Genomic DNA, 22,269 nt, shown 5'->3' on the forward strand with positions numbered 1-22,269 from the left:
AGCTCCTTCTCCAGAGCAGACATGGGCTCTGAGGCCTCGGGGGAAGTGGGGTGGGGCAGCAGGTGCAACGAGGCCTGACAGGGAGGTGGGGGGGAAGGCAAGGCTGTGGGCGTCCTGAGTACAGCCCCAGGTGCTGGGAGCAGGGGCTAGCCTAGGTCCTGCCGCCGTGGAGAGGCCACCCTGCCCGGGAGAGTAGACTCCAGGTCCTGCCATGGTGGGGTCAGAGGAGGGTGGGGCAGCCCACCTGCCAGCTCTGTGGAGAGAGGCCAGGGTAGGGCCATGTGGGGATCGGGGAGCACCAGGCTCCCCTTGGAAGTCCTGCCACCCCGTCTCCGCCTCCCCCTGCCTGCTATCCCAGCTTTCTGGGGGCCCTGGGGTCTCCTTTACCTCACCAACCTCCTGCCTCTGCCACGGGGCGGGGGTGTGCTCAGGGTCCAGTGGTCCTAGGGGAGGAGGGGCACAGATGTCAGGACAGCTAAGCACCCGGGTGCCCCCCGCACCAGGCTGGAGGGGCAAGGCTGCGGTCCTCGGTGGGCCCAGGGGGTGGCCCTGCGACTCCAGGGCAGGTCCCCCACGGCCTGGGCTCCCAGACACTGGCCCCACCCAGACCCAGGCAGACACTCAAGGAGACGGGAGGGGGAGAGACTTTATTGACGCCGTTCACAGTGAGCTCAGAGCTGTGAAGTGTGGGTGGCAGCGTGCCCCCAACTGCCCCACCCCGTCCTGAGGACCCAGCACGGGCCCCTGACCGCAGGCCCCAGACTGGACCGCCATCTCCTCTTGGCCCTGTGCTCAGACAGGAGACAGGCACGCGTTGCAAGACCAGCTGCTCTGGGGCATCTCCAAGAGCCCGTGGGGCAGGGGGGCCTGGAGGCAGGTCCAGCTTTGCTGTCGGCCTCAGGCAGCTGGGAGGTGCCACGTTTAGTCTCCTTGCAGAAAGCAAACTCCTTGGAGAATCTTAAGTCCTCCCCATGTGCCCCGCTGTACAGGGCACGCCTGGAGCCCCACTCCCACCCTCTGGCAGAGAATTCCCACTAGAGCTGAGTGCGTGCTGGAAACACGACAGGCAGCTGGTGAGACCAGCCTCTCAGGGTCACAGACGTCCTAGCCCAGCCGGGGCAGCTGTCCAGGGAACCCCCCCAAAGCCTGAGGAGCCGCCACCAGGGGGAGCCGGAGAGCCTGTTGGGGGGCACACCCAGGGAACTTCAGGCAAATGTCTCTGAAGCTGGTGCTTCCAGCCAGGGAGAGACACGCGCACATGCTTGACTCAGTGTGGCATCGGCACTTTTTAAACGATTCCACAAGAACCAGGTGAGGCGGCGAGGGCTGGCCGGGCCGTGGGGTGGGGGTCAGACTGGACAGGGACCCAGGCAGCCAGCAGAGCTGCCATGAGCCCAAGGTGGTGCTTCCACGGCAGCGGCTCTTCCGTACACTTTAAGACACTAACAGCTGTTCTGCTCAGTCATAAATACACAATTTTATTTGCTATTTTCAGGGGAAACTTAGGCATTAAACTGTAAGGTGATAAAATACGGATACCTAAAAAAGTACAAAAGTATAAATATCCCCTTAGAATAAATTTTAGTGAATTAAGTCTTAATATCTTTAAATTAAAAAAACAAACAAACCACAAGCCTATCTATTATCTCAAGGTCACAAATCAAACGACGCGAAGCAGTCAGCGGCGCCCCACGGTATCCCCGAGGCTCCAAGGGGAGGGAGGGTCTCGGGGCCGAGTGTGCCCATGGAAAGGTCAGTGTGAAGCCAAAAACGCTGAACCACGCACAAGAGACCTTACAAAAGGAGGTAAGTCCTAGTGCTGGAGAACTTGGTTCATCAGGTAATATTGGCAAAGGAGAAGAGGGGCAGGCGAGAAGCCTCCGGTAGCGTCTGGAGCCAGGAAGGTTGGCATCCGGACGGGATGGGGGGCACAGGTCCCCGACCCGCTGGGGAAGGTCAGCTCTCAAAGCGCGCAGACAGCCGTCCTCAAAGGAATCCGATCCGGCAGCTCCAGCGTCAGGCAGGGGCTGGCCATGCAGGCTCCTCCCCAGCGCCCCAGAAATGTCAGAGAACTGCATAGTTATACGAGCGCGTGAGCCGGCAGAGGCTGTCCGTGTGCGCTGTCAACACCCGACCTCCAGCGTGGCCTGGAGTCTCAGCTCCGGGAGCCTGTGGACAGGCCTCCCGCCCCGCCCTCCAGCCCAGGCGAGAGCAAGGCACTGCGGGGCGCCGGCTGCCCCCGCGCCCCCGGGCGGGCCAGACGAGGCAAACTCGTCCCTCCCTTTAAGTGAGGGGACAGGTCCGCCCAAAAGGCAGCAGCACTTTCAGGCGTCTCTAGGAAGCGAAAGCACTGGCAGTCTGTCCATACGGGGAAAGAAAGGACGCCACGGTCTCGTCTGGAAACTACAAACGGAGAAGCCTGGGTCGGCCCGGCCGGGTCAGGCCCAGGAAGTAGTGAACATGCGGAGGCCGGGAGAGACCACCAAGCCGTCACGTCTGGGAGGCACAGCAGACCCCCTGCCCCAAGGACCAGGGTGGTCAGAGGGCACCCAGAGCCCGGGGCACTGTGCCCACCCTCCTACCAGCAAGGCCCAGGCTCCACTACAGACTGTTTATGTAGCACCAAGAACGCAGTCCTTGAAATGATCTTCGGTGATGTAAGGGCCAGTTCAGGAGCCCTGCCTCGGGCCCGAGCGGCACTTGGGAAGCCGAGCGGAGGTCCCGCAGAGATGCCCGCCCAGCAGGAGCTGCCTGCGAGCAGTGACGCCTGGCTTCGGACAGCTGGTCCCGTCTCTCACCACCCACCTCAGAGGCAAAAAAAGCATTCACACCCAGATCTCTAGAGAAATTGTCAAAAGCAGGTTTCTTCTCATGGCCAAGCTTCCTCGACGTGGCGGATCATTGCGTCTTGGGAAAAGGTAAAACGTCTCTTCAGCTTCAACAGTGTGTTCCTCACATCCTCGAACCCCGTTCTTGCAAAATCTGAAAATGCCAAAGGCAGACAGTGAGGACTCAGGCCGTGAACAGAAAGGCAGCGTTGCGGGCTGCAGCCCGGGAAGCAATGGACACGTGGAGGCTGCGGGAAACCACCGAGTGACCACACTCGAGGCAGTCGCAGGCCTGTCTCCACGGCGCCTCCGGGGCCGCCTGAGACTCACCAGAGCGGCCCCGGGGGACAGTTCCTCACCAAGGCCCAGAGGACCCCAGCCGCATCTCCCGCAATGGCCTCCCAAGGGTGGGAGGCTCCCCCCTCCCAAGGGTGCCAGCGCCCACCTAGGGGTTAACTGCCCCCAAACCTTGATTTTCTCTCCAGCTCAGCTTGGTCCAGGTGGAAGACACAGGTGTGCGACCAGGGCCCCCACCCAACCGGCCCTCATTTTCCTTCCATGCCCCACTGCAAACCACACCCCTCCACCTGGCCCCCCAGGCCTGCCCTGTCACCCCCTCGTCCACACACTGCCTGGCTGAGTCTTGTCTTCTGTAACCAGACCCTTGGCCTGGGGGGCCGGCTCCCTCCTTGTAACCAGACAGGGCTCTGGGACACATCCCTGACCCCAGGTACCAGGACAAGAAGGCCACTGCCCAGCCAGGCCGACCCAGCCCAGGCCAGAGCAGTAAGATGACCTTCCTTGCGACCTCACTGGCAGCGAAAGAGGCCTCCTGGGGGCACTTTCCACTTGTGTTTCGGAGCTGAGAGAGATATGGCCCTGAGAAGAGGTGCTGAGCCCTGGACCCCCCGAGCTCGGGCCGCGCCTGGGAGGGTGAGCTCACACGGAGGCTGGTCAGGGGCGGCCCTGCGGGCACGGGCAGACTGCGGTCTCAAGGCCAGGGGCTCCCCATCGGCACAGCCGCCTGGGGCAGCCTCTCACGTCCCGCGGGCGTGCTCCAGTGACTCAGGAGAAGGTCCAGCCCACCTCGACAGCCCCCGCCTGCCATGGCGTCCGACAGCTCCAGGCCTCCAGGCCGCCCTCCTGCCCTGCCTACCACCAGCCGCCAGGGAGGTGCACCTTCTGCCAGGCTGGGGGTGCAACGGGCTGAGGGCCCCTCTTCAGGCTGGACGGGGCAGGCCCCCAAGTTGGACTTGCCTGCTCACTGGGAAAGGCCTGGACGGGGACGTGGCCTGAGAATAAGACCTGGGGCGATCTCAGGAGGGCCTGCGGCCCTGGCCCCATGGCAGTCTGAAGGAAAAGCTGGAGTCTGGGGGGCCGAGAGCCACCCACTCCATGGAGTCCAGCAGGGCAGCGGGCATCTGAGATTGCAGGACTGAGACATGGGAAGGTCGAGCGGGCTGGGAGTGAGGGACCGTGTGGGAGGGAGCAGCCCGCTGCAGCCGGAGCCCCAGTATTGTCTGCACATGAGGGCAGAGACCTCGCCTGGGAGCTGTGGCGGGCACAGCCCGTCTACCCAGACGGGCTCTCACCTCAGCCGCCGCTGGCAAGAAGGCCTGAGCCAGCTCGCGGAACAGAGCAGGCGGAGCCCGGTACATGGTAGGGCCCCCGAGGGCCGGGCCGGTCCAGGTCCAGGGCAGCACCCCCAGCGATCCACACCCGGAGTCAGGGTCTCCTGCAGGCACCCGTGACAGCCGTAACGGGGGTGGTGCTGATAGAAGCCCCGCCTCCTCCAGGAGGCTGGCTCCTCTGCGCTCCCGCACCCCCATTGCGGTTCACCTCCGGCCGGGCTGAGGCTGAGCTGAGCCCAAAGGGGCGGTCACTCCAAGCTGAGGCGGGCCCTACCCGCAAACTGCACGCCTGACTTTAGGCTGAGAAGAGGGAAGTGAGAAACGAGTGTCAGGACCGTCACAGCTAACAGTCATCGCATCTATTCCGCATGTCCCTTTTCTTGGTCCACGTGGCCGCTGCAAAGTTTAAAACGACAGCTGGAGCCCGCGCTGCACGGGCCCAGACCAGGCCCTGCAGACTTTGCTCAAAGGGCCAGGCGGCAGACACCGCACAATCTCCAGGTCAAGAGGCACACTGAGGATATTATGTACTCGTACAACCACCAGAAAAACCACCAGTAACAACGAAGAAGCCATTCCTGGCCCATGCCCCCAGACCAGACCTCAGGGCTTGGGGGACCCTGGGCGACGCTGGCGCCCAGCCCCTCTGAGCTCCACTTCCGCTGGCAATGCGAGGGGGCAAGCCTGGCGCTCCCTGCTGATCGGGTTCTGGCCAGGAGGAAGCAGGGGCCTGATGAGCAGCAGGGCTGAGGGGCACCCCAGGGTCTCCCAAAATGGCCAACCGGAGGGTTGGCACAGACCCCTGTCCACCAGCAAGCCTCATGAGGCGCAGGGAGCAGGGCATCAGGGCCCACCCTCCGAGGCACAACACTGACTCCTCAGCCCTGAGCCAGGGGGTGGCTGGGACAGGGTGGGGAGACCGTGAAGCTGGGGCTGCGTGTCCCCGGGAGGCACAGGCCCGAGGCCCAGCCGCACCCCCAGGCAGATACACACAGCACCCGGGGGCCCTGGTCAAGGTCCCACCCCAACGCGGGCATCCTTCGGGGGACACAGAGCCCCGCTCCTGGACAGATCGGCGCGGGTACTGAACACGGAAGGGCCTCTGTCAACTACAGGTGCGGGGCAGACGCAGCGTGGGAGGCGGGGCTCAAGGAGGCGCAGGCGCATGGTCAGTTTCGAGGGCGGCAGGCTCACCGTGACATTTACACTTAATCTGAGTCACTGTCACCGGGACCCGTGTCCTCGTCGTCACTCTGGCTCAGCACATGGCGGGCGGCAGGGAGGAGAAGAAGAGAGGGCGCGTCAGTGCAGGCGGGGTGGGGGGCAGGGGGCGCCCACCCTTCAGTGCGGGCAGGGCGGGGGCAAGGGAGCCCACCCAGACGGGCCAGACTCCTCGGAGCAGCCATGCTGGTCACAGTGGAGCAAGCCACGCTGTCCCTGGGTCCCTGAGGCTGCAGAGTTCTCCTTCCCTCCACGTTGTGAAGCACTGGGCCAGGCCCAGAACCTGGCCGTTACCTTCAGCTCCTGGGAGGCCATGACCTCCAGGACACACGGTGGGGTCAGCTGGCCAGGGGGCTGGAGGCTGCGATCAGGCACATGGGCGATCGATCACTGATCCATGGATCAATCATGTCTACCTAACCAAGACCCATAGACTGGCTGGACATAGGTTGGGGGTGCGTGCCTGGGGGCAGGGCCCCGTGGCCCCAGGGGCACCTCTGTGAACTCCAGGGGCCCACTTTCTGGCCTCCGCCCCACACCCGCTCTGAGCTTCCTGTGCAACGCATGCCTGACCCCGGCACCTGGGCCCCTTGTCCGGCTGCCCCGCCCCCACTCTCTCAGGTCACTTCCCCCGAGACGTGTGTGTGGGGGAGGCCAGCTCCAGCCGCGGCCCAGGGAGGGGCATCATGACGGGGCCCCCGGAACTCACGGCACTGCTCCCACCAGGCCACACACAGGCGCCCCCGACGACACCCCACCTGGCGCCCACGGCTTCCTATAGCTCTGAGGCCCCCTCTGCTACCGCCCCCATTTAGAAGCTACTGTGGTGACCACACTCCAGGACCAGGTATTTCTGGAGAAACAAGGCCGCGCTTCCACTGGCAAAGGGATCTGGGGTCACGCCCGGAGCTCCGGCGGCACAGACGCGTCCTCCCGCAGCTGAAAAGCACCTGAGGGAGATGAGCCTGATGGTTGCCTGGGGAGCTCGGCTACGCGAATTTTTCAAGTTCAGAAATAAAAGCTGCTAAAAATAGACAACTTACAAAGAGCCCTGCAAACACTCAGGGAGACGAGGCTCCTCTAGAGGCTGGGGCTCTGGGGAGGTGGGCCGACTCTGAGCCCGAAGCCCCACCCCAGGCAGGGCATCAGCACTCCTCACCTCTGGAGCCTGGTAGAGCCCTGGCGAGGAGGCGCCTGCAGCCCTGGAGGAGGAGGGGCACGGTCACCACGGACTGTGGGCGTGCTGACCCTGTGGTCCGTCCCGAGCCTACACCTCCAAGGAAGACCCTGAAAGGCTCACAGCAACAGTTCTAGGCCCAGAGCAGACAGGGTGCCCCTGGGCAAGCGTGTGGGGAAGGCCGGGGAGCCCCAGTTTTACGTCATCAGGTAGAGCCCTTCCGACTCAGGCCTTTCCCATACCCCCTCAGAGCACCTCTGACGGGCACCTGAGCCTCCCCCAGGGCCGTCTGTGGGCCTGGCCTCACGGGCTGGCCGCCACGGAGCCCTGGGCCCCCCGAGCTGGCTGCAGGGTCGTCCAGGCACCGCTTGGCCCACAGGTTCGGAAGTCCTGCCCATACTGATGCTGGACTCTGCACGGACAGACACATCTGGAGTCCTGACCCGGGACGAGCCCAGAAGACATGCCGTTAGAGCCCGTCACCTCCAGGCAAGGGTAGCGACCACCCCGTCCGTTTTCACTGTGGCCGCACTTGAGCTGCTCTGGGGAGAAGTGCCCGATGGCCCACAGGGAGGGGCTGGTGCCGCGCCAAGAGCGTACTCCGTGGAGCTGAAGAATCACACACCTACCAGATCTGCCCCGTCTACCCCCACACCAGGGACAGAGGCCCTGCCCTCCAGCCTCAACGTCCCGTCCCCAGGAAAACATCAAGGAGAAGTGCAGCCCCCACCAAGGAGGGCACTTTCAGGAGCAGGCCGTGGGCAGGGGCAGTGAGGGCGGGGGCCTGGGTGTCCAGCAACCCCACGGCCCACGGCCCAGGGACGTCTGCGCCCTCTGTTCCCGAGTTTCGCTTCCGACATGCTTAGGGAAAATAAGGGACAACAGAGCAGATGCACAGGGTGAGCGGGCGGCCGCGAAGCCCGCGAGGCTGCAGCACAGGGACGACGGTGAGTGGCGACGCGGGAAGGAGGGAGCCAGCCCGGCGGGCAGCGGGCACAGTGCACCCACCTTGGCCTTCTCGCTGGGCTCGCTGGCGGGGCCGTGTGGCGAGTTGTGCAGCTCCTTGGAGACCACACACAGGAACTCAGCCTGGTCCTCGCTGCCATAGTTGTAGGAGGAGCCGATGCTGACCAGCTGGGGGAGAGAGGGCCAGTGGGACATGGGTTGAGAGCTGCCCCCAGCTCAGGACCAGCCCACCGGGAGGGAAGTCTTCAGAGACACCCAGCCGAAGAAGCTAGGGACAGGGTTCAGTCGAGAGACTTTTTATGAACTTACTGAAAACCCCGTCTCCAAACGTCTAGGCTCAGGCTCAGATGCATGCGCGCGCACGCGCATACACACATACACACACACACACACACACACACACACACACACACACACAGCCATGCGGGACGGGCCTCCTGTGCTGCGCATCCAGCTCCTCTGGGGGGTCCTGGCTGGGCCCACAGGGGACAAGCAGTGACCAGGAAGGGGAGTGTGGCGCTGGAGCTGGCAGCGAGCAGGCAGGGCGCTGGGGGCCCCTCAGAGCCGGGCCCAGGAGGGGGCTACAGTGCTCTGCCCTGTCCGTGAGCATGGGCCAGAGCACACGTGCGTGAGCACACTCGAGGGCGAGCCCCTCGGGGAAGCCAGGACTGGGGCTTCCTCACGCTGGGGCTGCTGACCGAGGAGCGGTTGAGGAGGGCTGAGCCGGCACCTTTCATGACGATTCACAGGGGCACCAAGAACAGTGTGATTATTTCAAAATACCCCCGAAAGGGGTCACCTTAACCAGGAGAGATGCCGGGAGCCCTTTAACTTCTCCCTTGGGTAGTCTACTCCAGGGGACACTCTGAGGAGCCAGAGGGGCCAGCGGGGTCATGGGGTTGTGAGGTCAAACCTCAGAGTCTCAGCCTGAGACACAGGCACAGGGACACTGAGCTTGTGGGGGCGCCGGCTACTCACAGGACACCCTGGCCGTGGGCAGAGGCCCCCAGGTAACGAACTGCAGGCCCCTGGCACGAGGGGCAATGTGCCCGCGGGACCGTCAGAGTGCTCTGGACGGGGCAGCAGGTGGGTGGGAGGAAGTGACTCAGCTCTCGTCCTTTCTCCCTGTGGTCCTGGCCAGGGCGCTGCTGATGAAGCGAGCGGCTGGGTCGGGCCAGAGTCAGCAGCGCTGCTCAGTCACGGGCAGGACAGGGCAGGAGCCCGCCGGGCAGCCCCCCAGGAAGGGCCCTGGTGCCTACAGCAGCACCAACGGCCTGGGGGGCCGAGGTGGACACAGGCCAGGGGGTGGGGGGTGGAGGACACACACACAGATACACACACACCCCCCCCCCATATACACAAGGATGGACACACACAGATACACACACACACACCTATACACACAAGGACAAACACACATACACACAGATATACACACATACACACACAGATATACACACACACACACGGATGAACACACACACACACAGATATACACACACATACGCCTATACACACAAGGACGGACACACACACACACACACAGATATACACACATACACACAGATAAACATACACACACAGATGGACACACACACGCACACACACAGAGAGATACACACACGCACCTATACACACAAGGACGGACACACACACACACACATAAACATACACACACAGATATGCACATATACACACACACCTATATACATAAGAACGGACACATACACACAGATACACACATACAGAGAGACATACACACATACGTACACACACACAGAAACACACATAGGTACACACATGCACACACACAGATACACACACGCATAGAGATACACACGTAAGTACACACATGCACACAGATACACATGGGCACACACAATCATGCACACACATAAGCACACACACGTATATACACACAGGCACACAAAAACACATGCACACATGTGTATATACACAAGGACACAGGTGTACACGTGCACACATGTACACACACGGGTACACAAGTACACACAGAAGCACACACATGTATATACTCAAGGACACACGTATACACACACAAGCACATCTCTACGCACACATGTAGAGATGCCACAGAGAAGCCCAGGGAACAGTCGTACCACAAAGAAGTGAGTGGACGAGGAAAGATAACTGTGGAGTGAAGACTGGACAGTGGGACCCTAAGACCGACTCCTGCCGCCACCAGCCCCGCGCCCACGACGATCCAGCCTGGGCTGGCATAGGTTGCTACTGGTGAGAGGTGCGGGGGACACTCTGGGGACCGAGCTTCCAGGAACTGCAGGCCGCCTGACGCCTCATTACTGGTCCCTGGGGCCGGCTGCCCTGAGCACTGGGCAGGGCCTTGGTAATCAGCAGCTTCACTGCCCTGCAGGCTCAGAGGCCTTTACCTGCTCGAACTTCCAGCCATCGGACATGGTGGAGACCATCTGCGTGAGCTCCTCCTCTTGACACTGCAGGACACGGTACACGTGCTTCAGCGGCACCTGCAAGAGCAGACACGGGGGAGTGTTCCCACGCCGGGGCCAAGCCGGGGACAGCCCCGGGCCCTGGGGAGGCCCACGGTCCCGCCCACCTCTCAGCCCAGGTCGTGACGCCCACAGGAACACCAAAGAAAACAAACATGCTGGAACAGCTACTGTCTTCTGCTTCCCCATCCGCCTCCAAAAATATTTCTATTTCTAAATTCCAAAATAAAATGAGTCATGTTCCTGAAACCCGAGAACACCTGTGGCTGGATGCAAACACATGAAGGCAGCCCTGCCTGTGCCCTGAGGAGCCTTACCAAGCGTCTGACCCCAGCAGCAGGACTGGCCTGGGCCCCGCCCTCGGAAGACAGCGCTCAGCTGAGCACGTGGCTCGGACAGGAGCCCGTGGGCCTTCCTGTCTGCGCACCCCCACCCCAAACTCCACCCAGCTCCACTCCCAGCCTGGGCCGCACTGCCAGAGCTCTGCCCTGACGCCACCCCAGGGACGGGGTCGCAGCCCCAGTGCTCTGGTCCCCACACGGCCCAAGAGCCTTCACTGGGGACACATGGAGGGCGCTGAGCGCTGCCCCACCCGTGCGGGCCTCGCCCACGTCCCCACGGGGTGGGGGGTGCGACGGCCCAGTCACGGGCTTTGTCTTTGAGGGGGCTGGCAGCAGGGAACCAGGCCGCACACTGGCCAGAGATGACTGTGGGGCCTGTGGCCGCATCACCTGCCCTCCCCCAGTCCCTGACCAGCCACCTGGAACGGCCGATCTCAGCAAGCTCTTCAGAGAGGCCAAGAGTGCCAGCCCTGGGGCTGCAGGGCCCTGGGGGGAAGCCCGGCTTGGGAGGCAGTGGCAGGGCGGTGAGAGGGTGGAGACTCTTAGGAACTCCGGCTCTCAGGGAAAGCGTGCACAGCAGCCCTGGGTGGGGGCCCAGGCAGGGGCTGCACTCTGCAGCCACCGCAGAGCCTGGCACCACGACAGGACCACTGCCGAGACCCTCAGGAGCCTGCCTCGGGGAAGGTGTCAGACAGCTGCCTCAAAACGCACTGGCCCAACAGGCAGTGGAGTGCCCGTGCCAGCTCCAGCACGGCTGACCGTGGCCAAGTGCAAACAGGTCCCATGTGGACTCCATGCCCTTAGGACAGGGTCAGCATCAAGAGCTGTCCACTGAGCCCTTCCTTCCCGATCAGAGCCAAGCCTGCTCTGCCTACACCCCCACCCCCATCCCCATCAGCACCAGCCCACTGCCGGCTCCCCCAGGCTCCCCGCAAGCCTTCCAAGTGGGCCAAGGAGTTGGCCACCACAGGACCTTTGCACTTGCGGAGCTCTGCCTGCAACACCCGCCCCGAGACGGCTACACACACAGAGGCCCATGGAGGCCTCTTGCTTGTCCTCTGCCTCTCCTCACTGGCCAGGGCGCCAGCTGGCAGGCACTGCAAGAGGCGCCCGGAGGGCAAGGCAGGGCACAAGGACAGCTCCAGAGGAACTGGTCAGCTGGGAGAAGGGAGTGAGCCACGTCACCAAGCAGGTCTCGGAAGGGTTCTGGTGCCAGTCACCCATCTCACCTGTGATGTTTTGCTGTCTCGCTCTCTAATTTTGTCCTTGACGAGTTTTATTAGTGAGGTGATATTGTAAAATTCCGCTTCCTCCAATACCCCTAGGATAAAGAAAAATAACTAATTTCCACCAGATCAAATAAATGCTGTCTCTGCCCCGCAGTGAACCCAAGGCCCATGCACACATAAAACAGACAAAAACACACATGTATACACTAAATAGATGCTGCAGAAAAAGATGCAGACAGGTGGTCGCAGGAGCAAGATGGGCCAGAATGAAGGAGGGAGTGGGCACAGCTTAACAAGCAAAACGGGGCCGAGCCCTGGGCTCTCAGGACACCTGGCTCCATGCCAGGAGCCGGAGCATGGCCAGTGTCTGCAGACACGGGCAGAACACAGAGCCAGCGGCCGGGCTGCCCCGGAGGGGAGCAGACCCAGGGTGGGCGATCCCGGGGACCCCAGGAGAGGCGTGGCCCCCAGGCAGTGTCAGCCAGGACCCCCAGAGAGCAGCGGGCCCCGAGCCAGAGCCGCCCTCCCCGAAGGACAGGGAGTGAGAGAGCCGCAGCCCCCAGCGGGCAGGCTGGGCCTGAGACGAGCATCTGCTCGGGAGGGAGCTGGGGAAGGAGTGGGGCTCCGCTCCCAGGGTTGGAGGGCCCCCACCGCCTGCCCCTCCCCCTCCGACTCACCTTCCTCTGCCAGGTCTTTGTTAATGACCAGCTTCCCATGTCTCAGGTAGTTCAGCACGGGCCCAAAGTAGGTGGGGTCTCTGTCGATTAAGTAGGCACCTGTTTCATCCTGCAGAGAGCAAGAGACAAGCTGAGCCCAGACAACAGGGTGGTTTCTGCAGCTGGCCACCAGGCCACGGCTAGAGGGGTCTCACCCACAACTGGCGCGTCAGCGCTTGTGGCACTTCAGGGGACCCCAAGCAGCTTCGCCTACCTCAGCCACCCGCGGCTTCTGGCCCTGACCCGTCACCACTGCAGGTGAAACCGAGTCTCAGCTCTGTGGCAGCAAGGTGACCGCCACTCAGAGGCAGGGGTGCCATGCACAAGACCTCTCTGCTCAGCTCCCAGGACTCCTGAGGCGGGATCACCTTTCACTCAGTCAGGCCCGCCCTCTAGTGACCCCACTCTCTCCCCGGCACAGAGGCCGATGGCCGCCCTGCTCATTTCGGGGCTCCTCCCTGGGCAGGACTGGGGTGGGGTCCCAGGCTCAGGGAACAGAGCTTCCCCGTGACTGACCACTGAGGACCCCTCCCCGATAGGCGGCGTCTCCAGGGCCTGTCTTCAGAAGGCGCCCCTCCGGACCTGGTGGGCCCTGCCCCCCTGCAGGGCCAGTATCTTTCTGATGCCTCGCTGCCCGAGGCAGGCCTTTGGCGTCAGCTCAGCGCCATCCAGGCGTGGCTGACGGAGGTGGACACACATGCCCTGGCACAGGGGAGGCTGTGGTGCCCATTCATGTGCGCACCAGTGGAGGCCTGTGGCAGCCCTCGGTGCAGAGGCGGGGCAGGGTCTGTGCCAAGAACAAGAGTCTGGGGTCCACAGAAGGCCATGGCCCCGCCTCTTCCAGGACACCGTGTCCACTGCTCTCTGGTCTGCTGAGTGCGACCTGGCCCAGGCTGCCATCCAGCAGGGCTGCCGGCTCCTCCCCTCACAGGAGCCCCCTTCCCTCTGCACCTGGGCCAATGGCCCCAGGACTCCGCTGAGACAAGCAGGTGACTCTTAAGTTAGGAAGCGTGGGGCTGGCCTCCCTGTCCAGCAGGTGCCTGCCGGGATGAGGCTTAGGTCCTGGAGGCAAGGGCCATGGAGGACGCAGGGGCGGCTGACGGGCCGAGTCTCCAGCGCAGCGTCAGGGTGCTCACGGTAGGAGGGGGTGCAGTAGAAGCCCCTGAGCCTCCTGGACATGGTGAGCCCAAGGGTGCCAGAGCCACTCTCAACTGTGAGGCAACGTGCTGTGCGAGGGCCCCCTTCTCCCTCGTGCGCATAGAGCCCGGAATTTCGTGCAGTAAATCTGGAGGCCTCAAGGGTTTTCCGTCGAGTCCATGAGGAGCAAAGGCGGCCTCCGGGATGGACCAGGGGATGTGAGGATGCATGCCTTCCGTGTACTTCTACCGTTTTCTATCTCGACTGCCTCCATGCCAGAGCACGGCTGCCCGGAGCTGGGCACCTACCCACCCTCAGGGCACATGTGCCAGCTCCCCAGGGTCCCAGGACCCACTGCCTGAGCTGGCCTCCAGGGGCTGGGGCCAGCCGGAGTGGGCTTCAGAGGGGCCCCTGACACTCCATGTGTCTCCCCTGCAGCGTCACCAGCTGAGGGCGGGACACTCAGTCCAGCGGCTGCCACGCCGGCCCTGCACCCACTCCGGGGAGGGAAATCCCCCAACCTGGCCCTGGAAGTGCAGGCCCCAGGCACCCTGAGATGCTGCAGGGAAGTGGCCAGCTCCTGGCAGCGACAAGCCCGCCTCTCCAGGACGGACCTGAGGAGTCTTCTCGGCGGCCTCCTCGTGGGCCCCACACAGCTCTTGGGCCCAGTCTCTCTGCGAGCACCTGTTCTGATCGGAAGGGCTTCCTTAAGAAACAAGGTTGAGACTCCAGAGTCAGGACAGGCCGAGCAGCAGTGTGGGGGAAGTGCTCATTCTACCAAGGCGCACGGGCCCCTGCCCAGAAGAGCACACATGCTCACTTGAGGCGCACAGGCAGGAGCTCTGCAGAAGCCGCACCCCCAGCACTGAGCCCATGCTGGAGCCCACGCTGCTGGAGCGCATCTGTGCTGGCGAGGGCAGCCGTGCCCTGGGCTGTGACTAGGTTGCACCCAGGGTCGCCAGGGCCCTGGGCCCTCACGCTGTTTGTGTGTAAGCGGCCCCGGGGCATCCAGCCTAAGGCAGAAATAAAAACAGAGCACAGAAAGAGAGAAGACCCCTCGTCCCAGATTCAGCAGCCTCGGGCTCACCTGAGCCACAGGACAGGGAGGGCGGTCTCTGTGCTGTCTAGTTGGCAGCAGGTGAATGCCGCCGGGCACCAACTCACGGGAGGATGAGCTTGTGACGTGTGCCTGGCCTGGCCAGGCGGACAACAGGCAGGAAGACTCGAGGATCTCTCTCCTGCCCTCAGTTTATATAACAAGTCTGTGTCACATTCTTATAGTGGTGAGGCTTGAGGGTTTTATTTTTTTGTAAAAGAGCCAGAATTAAGATTGCTTGCTCAACAAACCTTTTTAAAAATTGACTATCCCCTCTTTTCGCCAAGTTAGCGTGTGACCTGCTTCCGCAGTGCTGGCTTTGAAATATACATCCACCCAAAGGCACAGAGAGAACGGCTGAGCTTGCTCATGAATATTTAACAGAGGCCACGCCCACCAGGCGTCTCTCACTGTCTGCTCTCTCTCCCGCCCTGCCCGGGGCTGAGCCGAGGGCTCCAGTGAACAGTGAACCTGGGCCTTGGGCCACAGAGGCAACACCCTGGCCACAGCCAGGAGTGCCCTGCCCGCGTCCCTCCTCTGGAGAAGCCCATGCCACAGGCACCCACGGGACCCCTGACCTGCAGTCAGAGGAGGGAGGCAGGGAGGGGAATCCCGATGGGACACCCCATGCACCCCCACCCCAACCCCTGGTGCTGGTTAGGGGGCAGCGCGCCTGCCCGCCCATGCCCGGTCCGCATGGTCCAGGCAGGTTTGAACGCCCTGCCAGCAAGCACTGTGGGTCAGAGCAGGCAGCCGCCCATGCACAGGGCCATAAAAAGGAAAAGGGCCATAAGGGACGCGGTGGAGAAGCCGGGCCCTCAGGCGAGACTGTAAACAGAGGAATCCTGTTTCCGTCTCACTGTACCCGGCTCCTCTCAGCCACCTTCACAACTGCAGCAGACACACCAGGAAACACAGTGTGATCGTGGCTGTCGGCCACCGGAGGCTATAAGTTAAGGGGGCTGAGTGTCCCCAGCTAAACGCAAGGTGTGCTGTCAAAATTCCCCATCTGAGAGCTAAACGCAAAAGCGTGGAGTTATCTGTGCACAAACATGTGCAAGCAACATAATTAGAAAGACATTTCTCTCTGAAATTACCCACTTAAGGGATTCTATGTCACTTAAAACCTTCACCTCTGCCTGCTTTTCTCTTAAGTTTTCTACAGTATGGCAAGTCCCTGACCTAGAAGAGGCCTGAGGCATTACCAGTTCCAAATGAGGAAACGGAGGCCAGAGAGCAGAGGCCCGCAGGGGCAGCGGCTGCACTCACGAGCGTGGGAGAGCCGGCAGCCCTGACCGCAAGCCGCCCTGCGCACCGTGGAGGGGCACCCCCGCGGCACACGCAGGGAACGGAGGGGAAGCAGGGCCCTGGGCCCCCAACCCCAGGTGCCTCGCAGTCCTACCATGTGGCTTAGGAACAGAATCTAGGGTGACACCCACGACTCCAGTGACGCTGACTCAGAAGCAAACCACAGGTGCGTGATAGGACCCCCACAGGAGGCTCCTGGTTCTTCTCTTAGAACCAATCCACCGGGGGTGGGGGTGTGGGGAATCACACCAAGCTCCCTGAACAAGCAGAGATGGCTCACAGGACCCGGGCCCGCTTGGAGCGGACACTGTATCAACTGTGTGCAGAGACAGGGGCCAGGCACCCAGGTGTGGGGCAGTCGTGAGCAGGACACCGTGGGGAGACCCACCAGCCGTGAACACTTCTGTCAAAGGCAAGGGGGCAGCCACCTGTCCGGACCACTCAGGTACTTCCCTGCCTACAGACAGTCCAGTTACAGAGCACCTGCACAGAATTCCCCTACAGATGCCACGCTGCTTATCTTGGTGGGGAGAGAGAGAGAGGAGAGGGGACAGAGAGAGAGAGAAAGTGAGAGGAGAGAGAGGGGAGGGAGAGGGAGAGGGGAGAGAGAGCGTGAGCAACCAGGAGGTCAACCTGAGATGGAAACAGGCAGGAACCACGGGAGAGAAGCAGCCGCAGACAGGGCCCAGGGTCCCTGGCACAAAGCTCCCCAGCGCCTCTGCCAGCCTGGAGGCGAGGCCCCCTCAGGCCTGGAGTTTCCAGTCCCCTGGATGCCAGTCACAGCAGGCAGGCAGGACACTGCAGCCAGGATGTCCACCACAGGCTCATGCCGCACCCGCTGCTCCTGAGGCCCCCACGGCACCGCCTTGCTGGCTCCTGGCAGCCTCTGTTCTCCTCTGAGCCCGGTCCTGCTGGTGGAGCCGGTACAGAGTTCACTCTCCCTTCTTGCCGGGCCGAAGGGCAGGCACACAGCTCCTCTGCACCCTCGCCCAACTCCCCGTCCTCACCGAGGCCTGCCTGCCTCTCCCTTACTGCTTTGAGAAGCCCACCTTGGTCTATTCAGCGGCAGAGCCAGCCCTAGCCAAGCCTGACTTGCAAAGTCGGCCAGGAACCTGGATGCCCAGCCCGAGGACACCAGAGCCCCCCAGAATGGACCCTGATAAGAGACGCAGGGTACACAGCCTCCCTGAGGCCAGAAGTCTGTCCCAGAGGCACACGGCCCAGAGGAGCTGCGCCCTGCAAGCTGAAGGGCATCACGTTTCCTGTAAGCAGGGAACCCGTGTCCCTCCCCCATGGTACAGCCCCAATGCCCAGTGTTGGGAACGGACCCCCAGGGCCTGTCCTGAGAACTGGCAGCTTGGGAGGCCTGCAGGGGGGTCTGTAGGGCCCAGTGCCCACCTCCACCAAGGGGCTGGCCCAACAGCTGGGGCTCTCTGCCAGCGGCATGAAGTTTGCACGCGTTGAGTTAGTGTGTCTAAGTGACAAATGGAAACAAAAAACAAGTTCGAAAGGTGAGAAATTCTTGGGACATTCTTTCTAAAAACAAAGTGCGGAGGTAAATAAAGCCCAGGGAGCGCCATCTCTATTTCCTGCGCTGACGCTGACGCAGTGTGGGGCACCCGGCGGGGGAGCTGACGCCCGCATCCCTGGTCCTCAAACTCCCCTGGGACTCTGGCTCAGAGAGGTCCAGGAACCCAACCCACATCAGGGCAGGTTGGGTTGTGGGTGGAGTCAAAGTCAGGCCTGAGTCTAAGTGGGCCACCGTGAAAAACGCCCCGCAGCCCACCAACTCTAGACCACAATGTGCTGGGCGCTCTGCAGGCTGAGGAGAGCTGCCCAGCGGAGGCCTGGGAAGCGTCCTGTGCTCGAGGCGGCCTGCGGGTGTCCTGGCCGCGCAGACTGTGCCCTGGGTACCAGGCAGAGTCAGCGCGTTTAAAGATGGTTGGCCCAGTGACTGCGGTCCTCGGGCACCTCCGGAAAGCAGTCGAGCGCGGCCACCCCAGGGGAATGCGGCCATGGCCAAGCCCCGAGCCGGCCATCTCTATGTTCTCATACAACTCTGTTTGCAAAACAGGCAGGTGGACCACAGCTTTCTGACCGCTGCTGGAAACCGAGGCCAGTCACTGTCCCGCTGGCCAAGAGTGAGTGAAGGCCGCCCGAGCCGTCGGCAGAAAGAGGAACTGCTCTGCAGCAGACGACCACTTCCTCCTGGCCACCCTCGGATGGCTGGCAGTCGAGTCCGCTGGCCTGAAGCAGCTCTCCCCTAGAAGCAAGCCCTTTCTCAGGATGTCCCTGCTCTGACGCGTGGGCTGGTCAGGGCCAAGGGGCCTTGTGAAGAGATGACCGCGGCATCCTCAGTGAGTGAGCCACCCCCTGCACTGGGGCATCCCCCGCCAGGGGCCTGAGCCAGGCCCGGGGCTAGGGCTGAGGACGCGCTCGGAACTCAAGCAAAGTGTGAGATGAAATGCACAGCCCCTGGGGACCGCCGCTCCTGCCTCACACCAGCACCCCAGCCCTCTCGGTGGAGCTACGACGCTCACAGCCTTTCGCCTCTGACTTAGTCACACAGAACATAATCTGCCGTTTCACTCTAAGTAATCCCCACTTCTCCTGCCAAGCGGCTTAAAAGATAGTCCTTCCACCCACACCCCCATCACTTAGCCCTGTCTGTGAAACTCCTTTCACTATCGTTCTAATCCTGAAACTCTAGCCAACACCTGGGGGGTCAGCACAGGCCAAGACCTGTGTAGGATACAGCATGTCATCAGAACACCTTGACGGCCCACCTCTCAGAGACCCACCTGATGCCCCCACACCTGCAGCCCCAAAACTAGGACAAGGGCCCTGCTGAAGGGCAAAGGCTGATGAGAAACGCAGTTTTCTCCAGACCTGGCTCAGTGGCAGAGAATGAAGCCCCTCCCCTGCAAATCCTATTTAATCTGAGTGGCTTCCAACCACCAAGTAGTATTTCCTGTTTCCCTTTAATTCCTAAAGCATCTCCCCACCGAAGCAGGGACGGACTTAACTCTGAACAAACTCAAACCTGTTTTCAACAATGCCACTGGGCCAGGAACCGTGGAATAGAGAGACAGCCCAAGTGAATCACATGCCGGGTATTTGCACAGCACTTCCGGGAAGAGGTGCTACACCTGGCCCGTTCCTGATGGAAGAGGGCAGAGAAAAATGGCCCAGGACAGCAGATGAACAGAGGCCAAAATGAAGGGCGCAGCCCCGGCCCTGCTGGGGAAGCACCAGGAGGAAGTGAGAACTCGCACTGGGGCTAACTGCAGAGAGAACGTCACGGCCGCCGGGGGCCCAGGTCAGAACAGCAGGCGAGAGAGCAGTGAGCAGCGGGGCCCAGAGACAGCCTGGCTCCCCGCACCCCTAACAACCTGGCTGTCCGCTGTTGAACGAAGCACTCCTCCACAGAAATCTCCTGACACCACCTTTCCCCCCAGGCTTCCCGACAGAGGTCCTTGCCAGACATTCTGTGTTTAATAGCAAGCTCTAGGCACTCTCCCAGCAAACTCCGAACCCATCAGGCTCCTGAAAGATTCCAGCCTTTGTCTGGGAACTCCTCCCCATTAAGTCTCCCCACCCAAACACGACCCAAGCACTACTCTGCAAGCCCAAGTGCTCAATAAACACGAGAAATGTGCCCAGCAGGAAATCTTCCAGTTGGTGCGTCCAGCCCTGTGAATATCCTTGAGGTGTGCGTCCATCAGTCTTAACTATGAGGTCAGGGCTTGCAGATTTTTACACGTGCATCCACATCCTGTTTTCTCTTCCAGCAGATAACTGCTAGCATCCCACTCTTCCAAATGAGGCCCTTTCCCTCCACCCTCAACCTCAGACTCCTTACTCAGGATTTCGTTATCCAGGAGTGAATCTCTGGGACATTCTTTCATCAGAACCAAAGCGGGGAAAACTGAGGAGAATGAGGACCTTATATATTTTGTCATTTGAAGCAGAACACTCTACTACTATGACTAAAGGGAATTAGCATTACTCTTTCTGGCAAGTTCACATCTGTGGCTAAAGCTAACTCATAGTTACTATCAACTCTTTCATGAGACAGAAACCGTATCTGCTGCATTACCTTCATGTTCTGAATTCCAACTTTACAAATAGATGAAAAAGAGCAGCTGTAACACAGATATAATTTATACTCTGATAAATTACCCCCTGCAAAAAACTACTATAAAGTATAATTTTTTAAGTAGTCTTGAGATATTAAAATGAAGGGATAAACTGACTTAACAGGCAAACTATAGTTAATCAGCCCTGAATCAACTGTCTCAGCGCTGAATAGACAGCACTGCCTCAAAACAACCCAATGGACAAGAGCAATGTAAAAATGGGCCTCAGCATACAAAACAGAAAGGCTCAAGTAGAAATGCAAGTGAATGACCACTAAGGCTCACTGCTTAAACAGTAAAACATACACCCACACTATAAAAGGAAAATCACAGCTAACAAAAGCCTATTTCTATCCTGGAGATGACTGTCATTTTCTGGGAGGTCAATTCTCTGAGAGCAGAGAGCTTGGTCAAATGCGCAATGGAAACAGCTGGGCAGCCGCGGGGGAGGGTGTGTGTGGGGCGGTGGGAACCGGAGAGCTGGCAGCCCAAACTCTGATTTCTACCCATGACTGGTGGTTTTGTGGTAACTCAAGCTCTCCTTTCCTGATCATAAGGTCATGCCACACAGAGGATGGTGTCGGTCAGGCTTTGCATCCTGAAGACGATATGAATCTTTCTGAGAAGCCTAGGCCTGGCAAATGCTGGGCTGGCAAGGCTCCAAGCCAAGTGCAATTATGTAGGCTCAAGTGAAAGACAGGAAAGTTAGAATAAGACTTGTGGACTAGGAAAAATATAGGTAAAAACTGTTCTTCCAAGTGCCTTTTCTGAGTGTCAATGCTGTTCAGCTCGAGATAGTCTCCTTCAGGCACACAAATCTTGTAAATGTAGTCATCACAATAGTTTCTGCACAACCATAGGAGCATTTAATCTGATGAAAGACAATCGGCAAACCAATCTAGAGATTCCTATCCTTCGGAGAGGGCACTAAGAAAACTAGGTTACTTAGAAGACTGAAAAAAATTTCCTATCTAGCCCTTCCTTAACACTCCTAAGCCATCCCTTAATATGAGCAACCCTCCTTTTGAAAAAGCACTCTATGGACGGCACTTTCTCGGAGTGCTGAGTGGGTGCGTGTTGCGGCTGAAAACCATGGAGCACCAACTCTCTAAATGCAAGTCACTGGGAAAGAGAGGCCACCCGCGTAAACCCCCACACCAACGTTAAGTCAAGCGTCTGGAACGTGAGAAGACGAGAACACCGGGGCTCTCAGATTCCAGGGCCAGTAAGTACACGGGACGGAGAAGAGAAGGTGTTCGCACCAGGGGCCAAAGAATCTAGGGACGAAAGAAAGTAGATCCACAGTAGTCTGGGGTCTGGAAAACCTCCTCCACAGAAGAGCAGAGAGGGCGAGACAGAGAGGCACCCAGAGGCGGACGGGCAGGGGATCCTTGAGGGTGGTGGGCGCCACAGCGCCATCCTCTCTTTTCCCGGCCCGAGAAAAGGAGTCGCGGACCTGGGTCAAGCTGGTGACAGAGAACGCGGGGATCGGAGCCGAGGCGGATCTCCTCAGCGTGGGGCAGGGGGCGTGCGGCGGGCCGCTGACCAGGGCGACCCGAACTCTCCTGACTGGCCCGCGCGGCCCTCACCTTGTCCGAGTCCAGGTCGGGGTCGGCCTGGCACAAACGGTACAGGAAGGATTTCGGATCCCGGCACAGCGTCTGCCGAGTGGTGAGGAAGTAGGTGCCGCCGACGTTGAGCCGGACCCACTTGGACACGCTGCCGGGACGCTGGGCCAAGGCGCCGAGCCCCGCGCTGCAGCGCCGGCACAGGCCGCCCCCCAGCCCCGCCCCGAGGCCGCCCGGGGCCGGAGGCAGCAGCTCGCAGTGATTCTCCGCCATGATCCCAGCAAGCCCCGCCACAGCTCCTCGCCACCGGAAGCGTCCGGTCTTTAATACAATCCTCCGAGCTCTGTCCCGCCCACGGGTCCGCCTTCGTAAAGCGCCCACCCCGGCGTCACGCGAGAGGCGGAAGTTCCGGCCCGGAAAAGCGGC

General features: G+C 60.9%; 1 protein-coding gene across 3 annotated transcripts; it reads right to left on the minus strand.

Moving 5' to 3' along the window:
• Positions 1-1,458: 1,458 nt before the first annotated feature.
• On the minus strand, positions 1,459-22,142 carry KCTD5 (potassium channel tetramerization domain containing 5). Of its 3 annotated transcripts, XM_086376379.1 has the most exons (7): positions 21,865-22,142; positions 12,557-12,665; positions 11,880-11,971; positions 10,232-10,327; positions 7,866-7,991; positions 5,654-5,712; positions 1,459-2,982 (listed from the first exon to the last, which is right to left on the minus strand). In XM_086376379.1, the coding sequence occupies exons 1-6, from the start codon at positions 22,114-22,116 to the stop codon at positions 5,668-5,670; spliced, it is 720 nt and encodes a 239-aa protein (XP_086232505.1). In that variant the 5' UTR covers positions 22,117-22,142; the 3' UTR covers positions 1,459-2,982; positions 5,654-5,667. The 3 variants fall into 3 exon arrangements, with proteins under 3 accessions (XP_086232505.1, XP_086232506.1, XP_086232507.1); XM_086376380.1 differs by lacking the exon at positions 5,654-5,712; XM_086376381.1 differs by lacking the exons at positions 1,459-2,982; positions 5,654-5,712 and adding an exon at positions 7,399-7,718 and having other exon boundaries at positions 7,862-7,991.
• Positions 22,143-22,269: the final 127 nt, after the last annotated feature.

The sequence above is a fragment of the Bos grunniens genome, chromosome 25 (assembly GCF_055505025.1).
Source record: "Bos grunniens cultivar Pamir isolate PY7600 chromosome 25, Bosgru_T2T1.0, whole genome shotgun sequence".
Taxonomy (NCBI): Eukaryota; Metazoa; Chordata; class Mammalia; order Artiodactyla; family Bovidae; genus Bos; species Bos grunniens.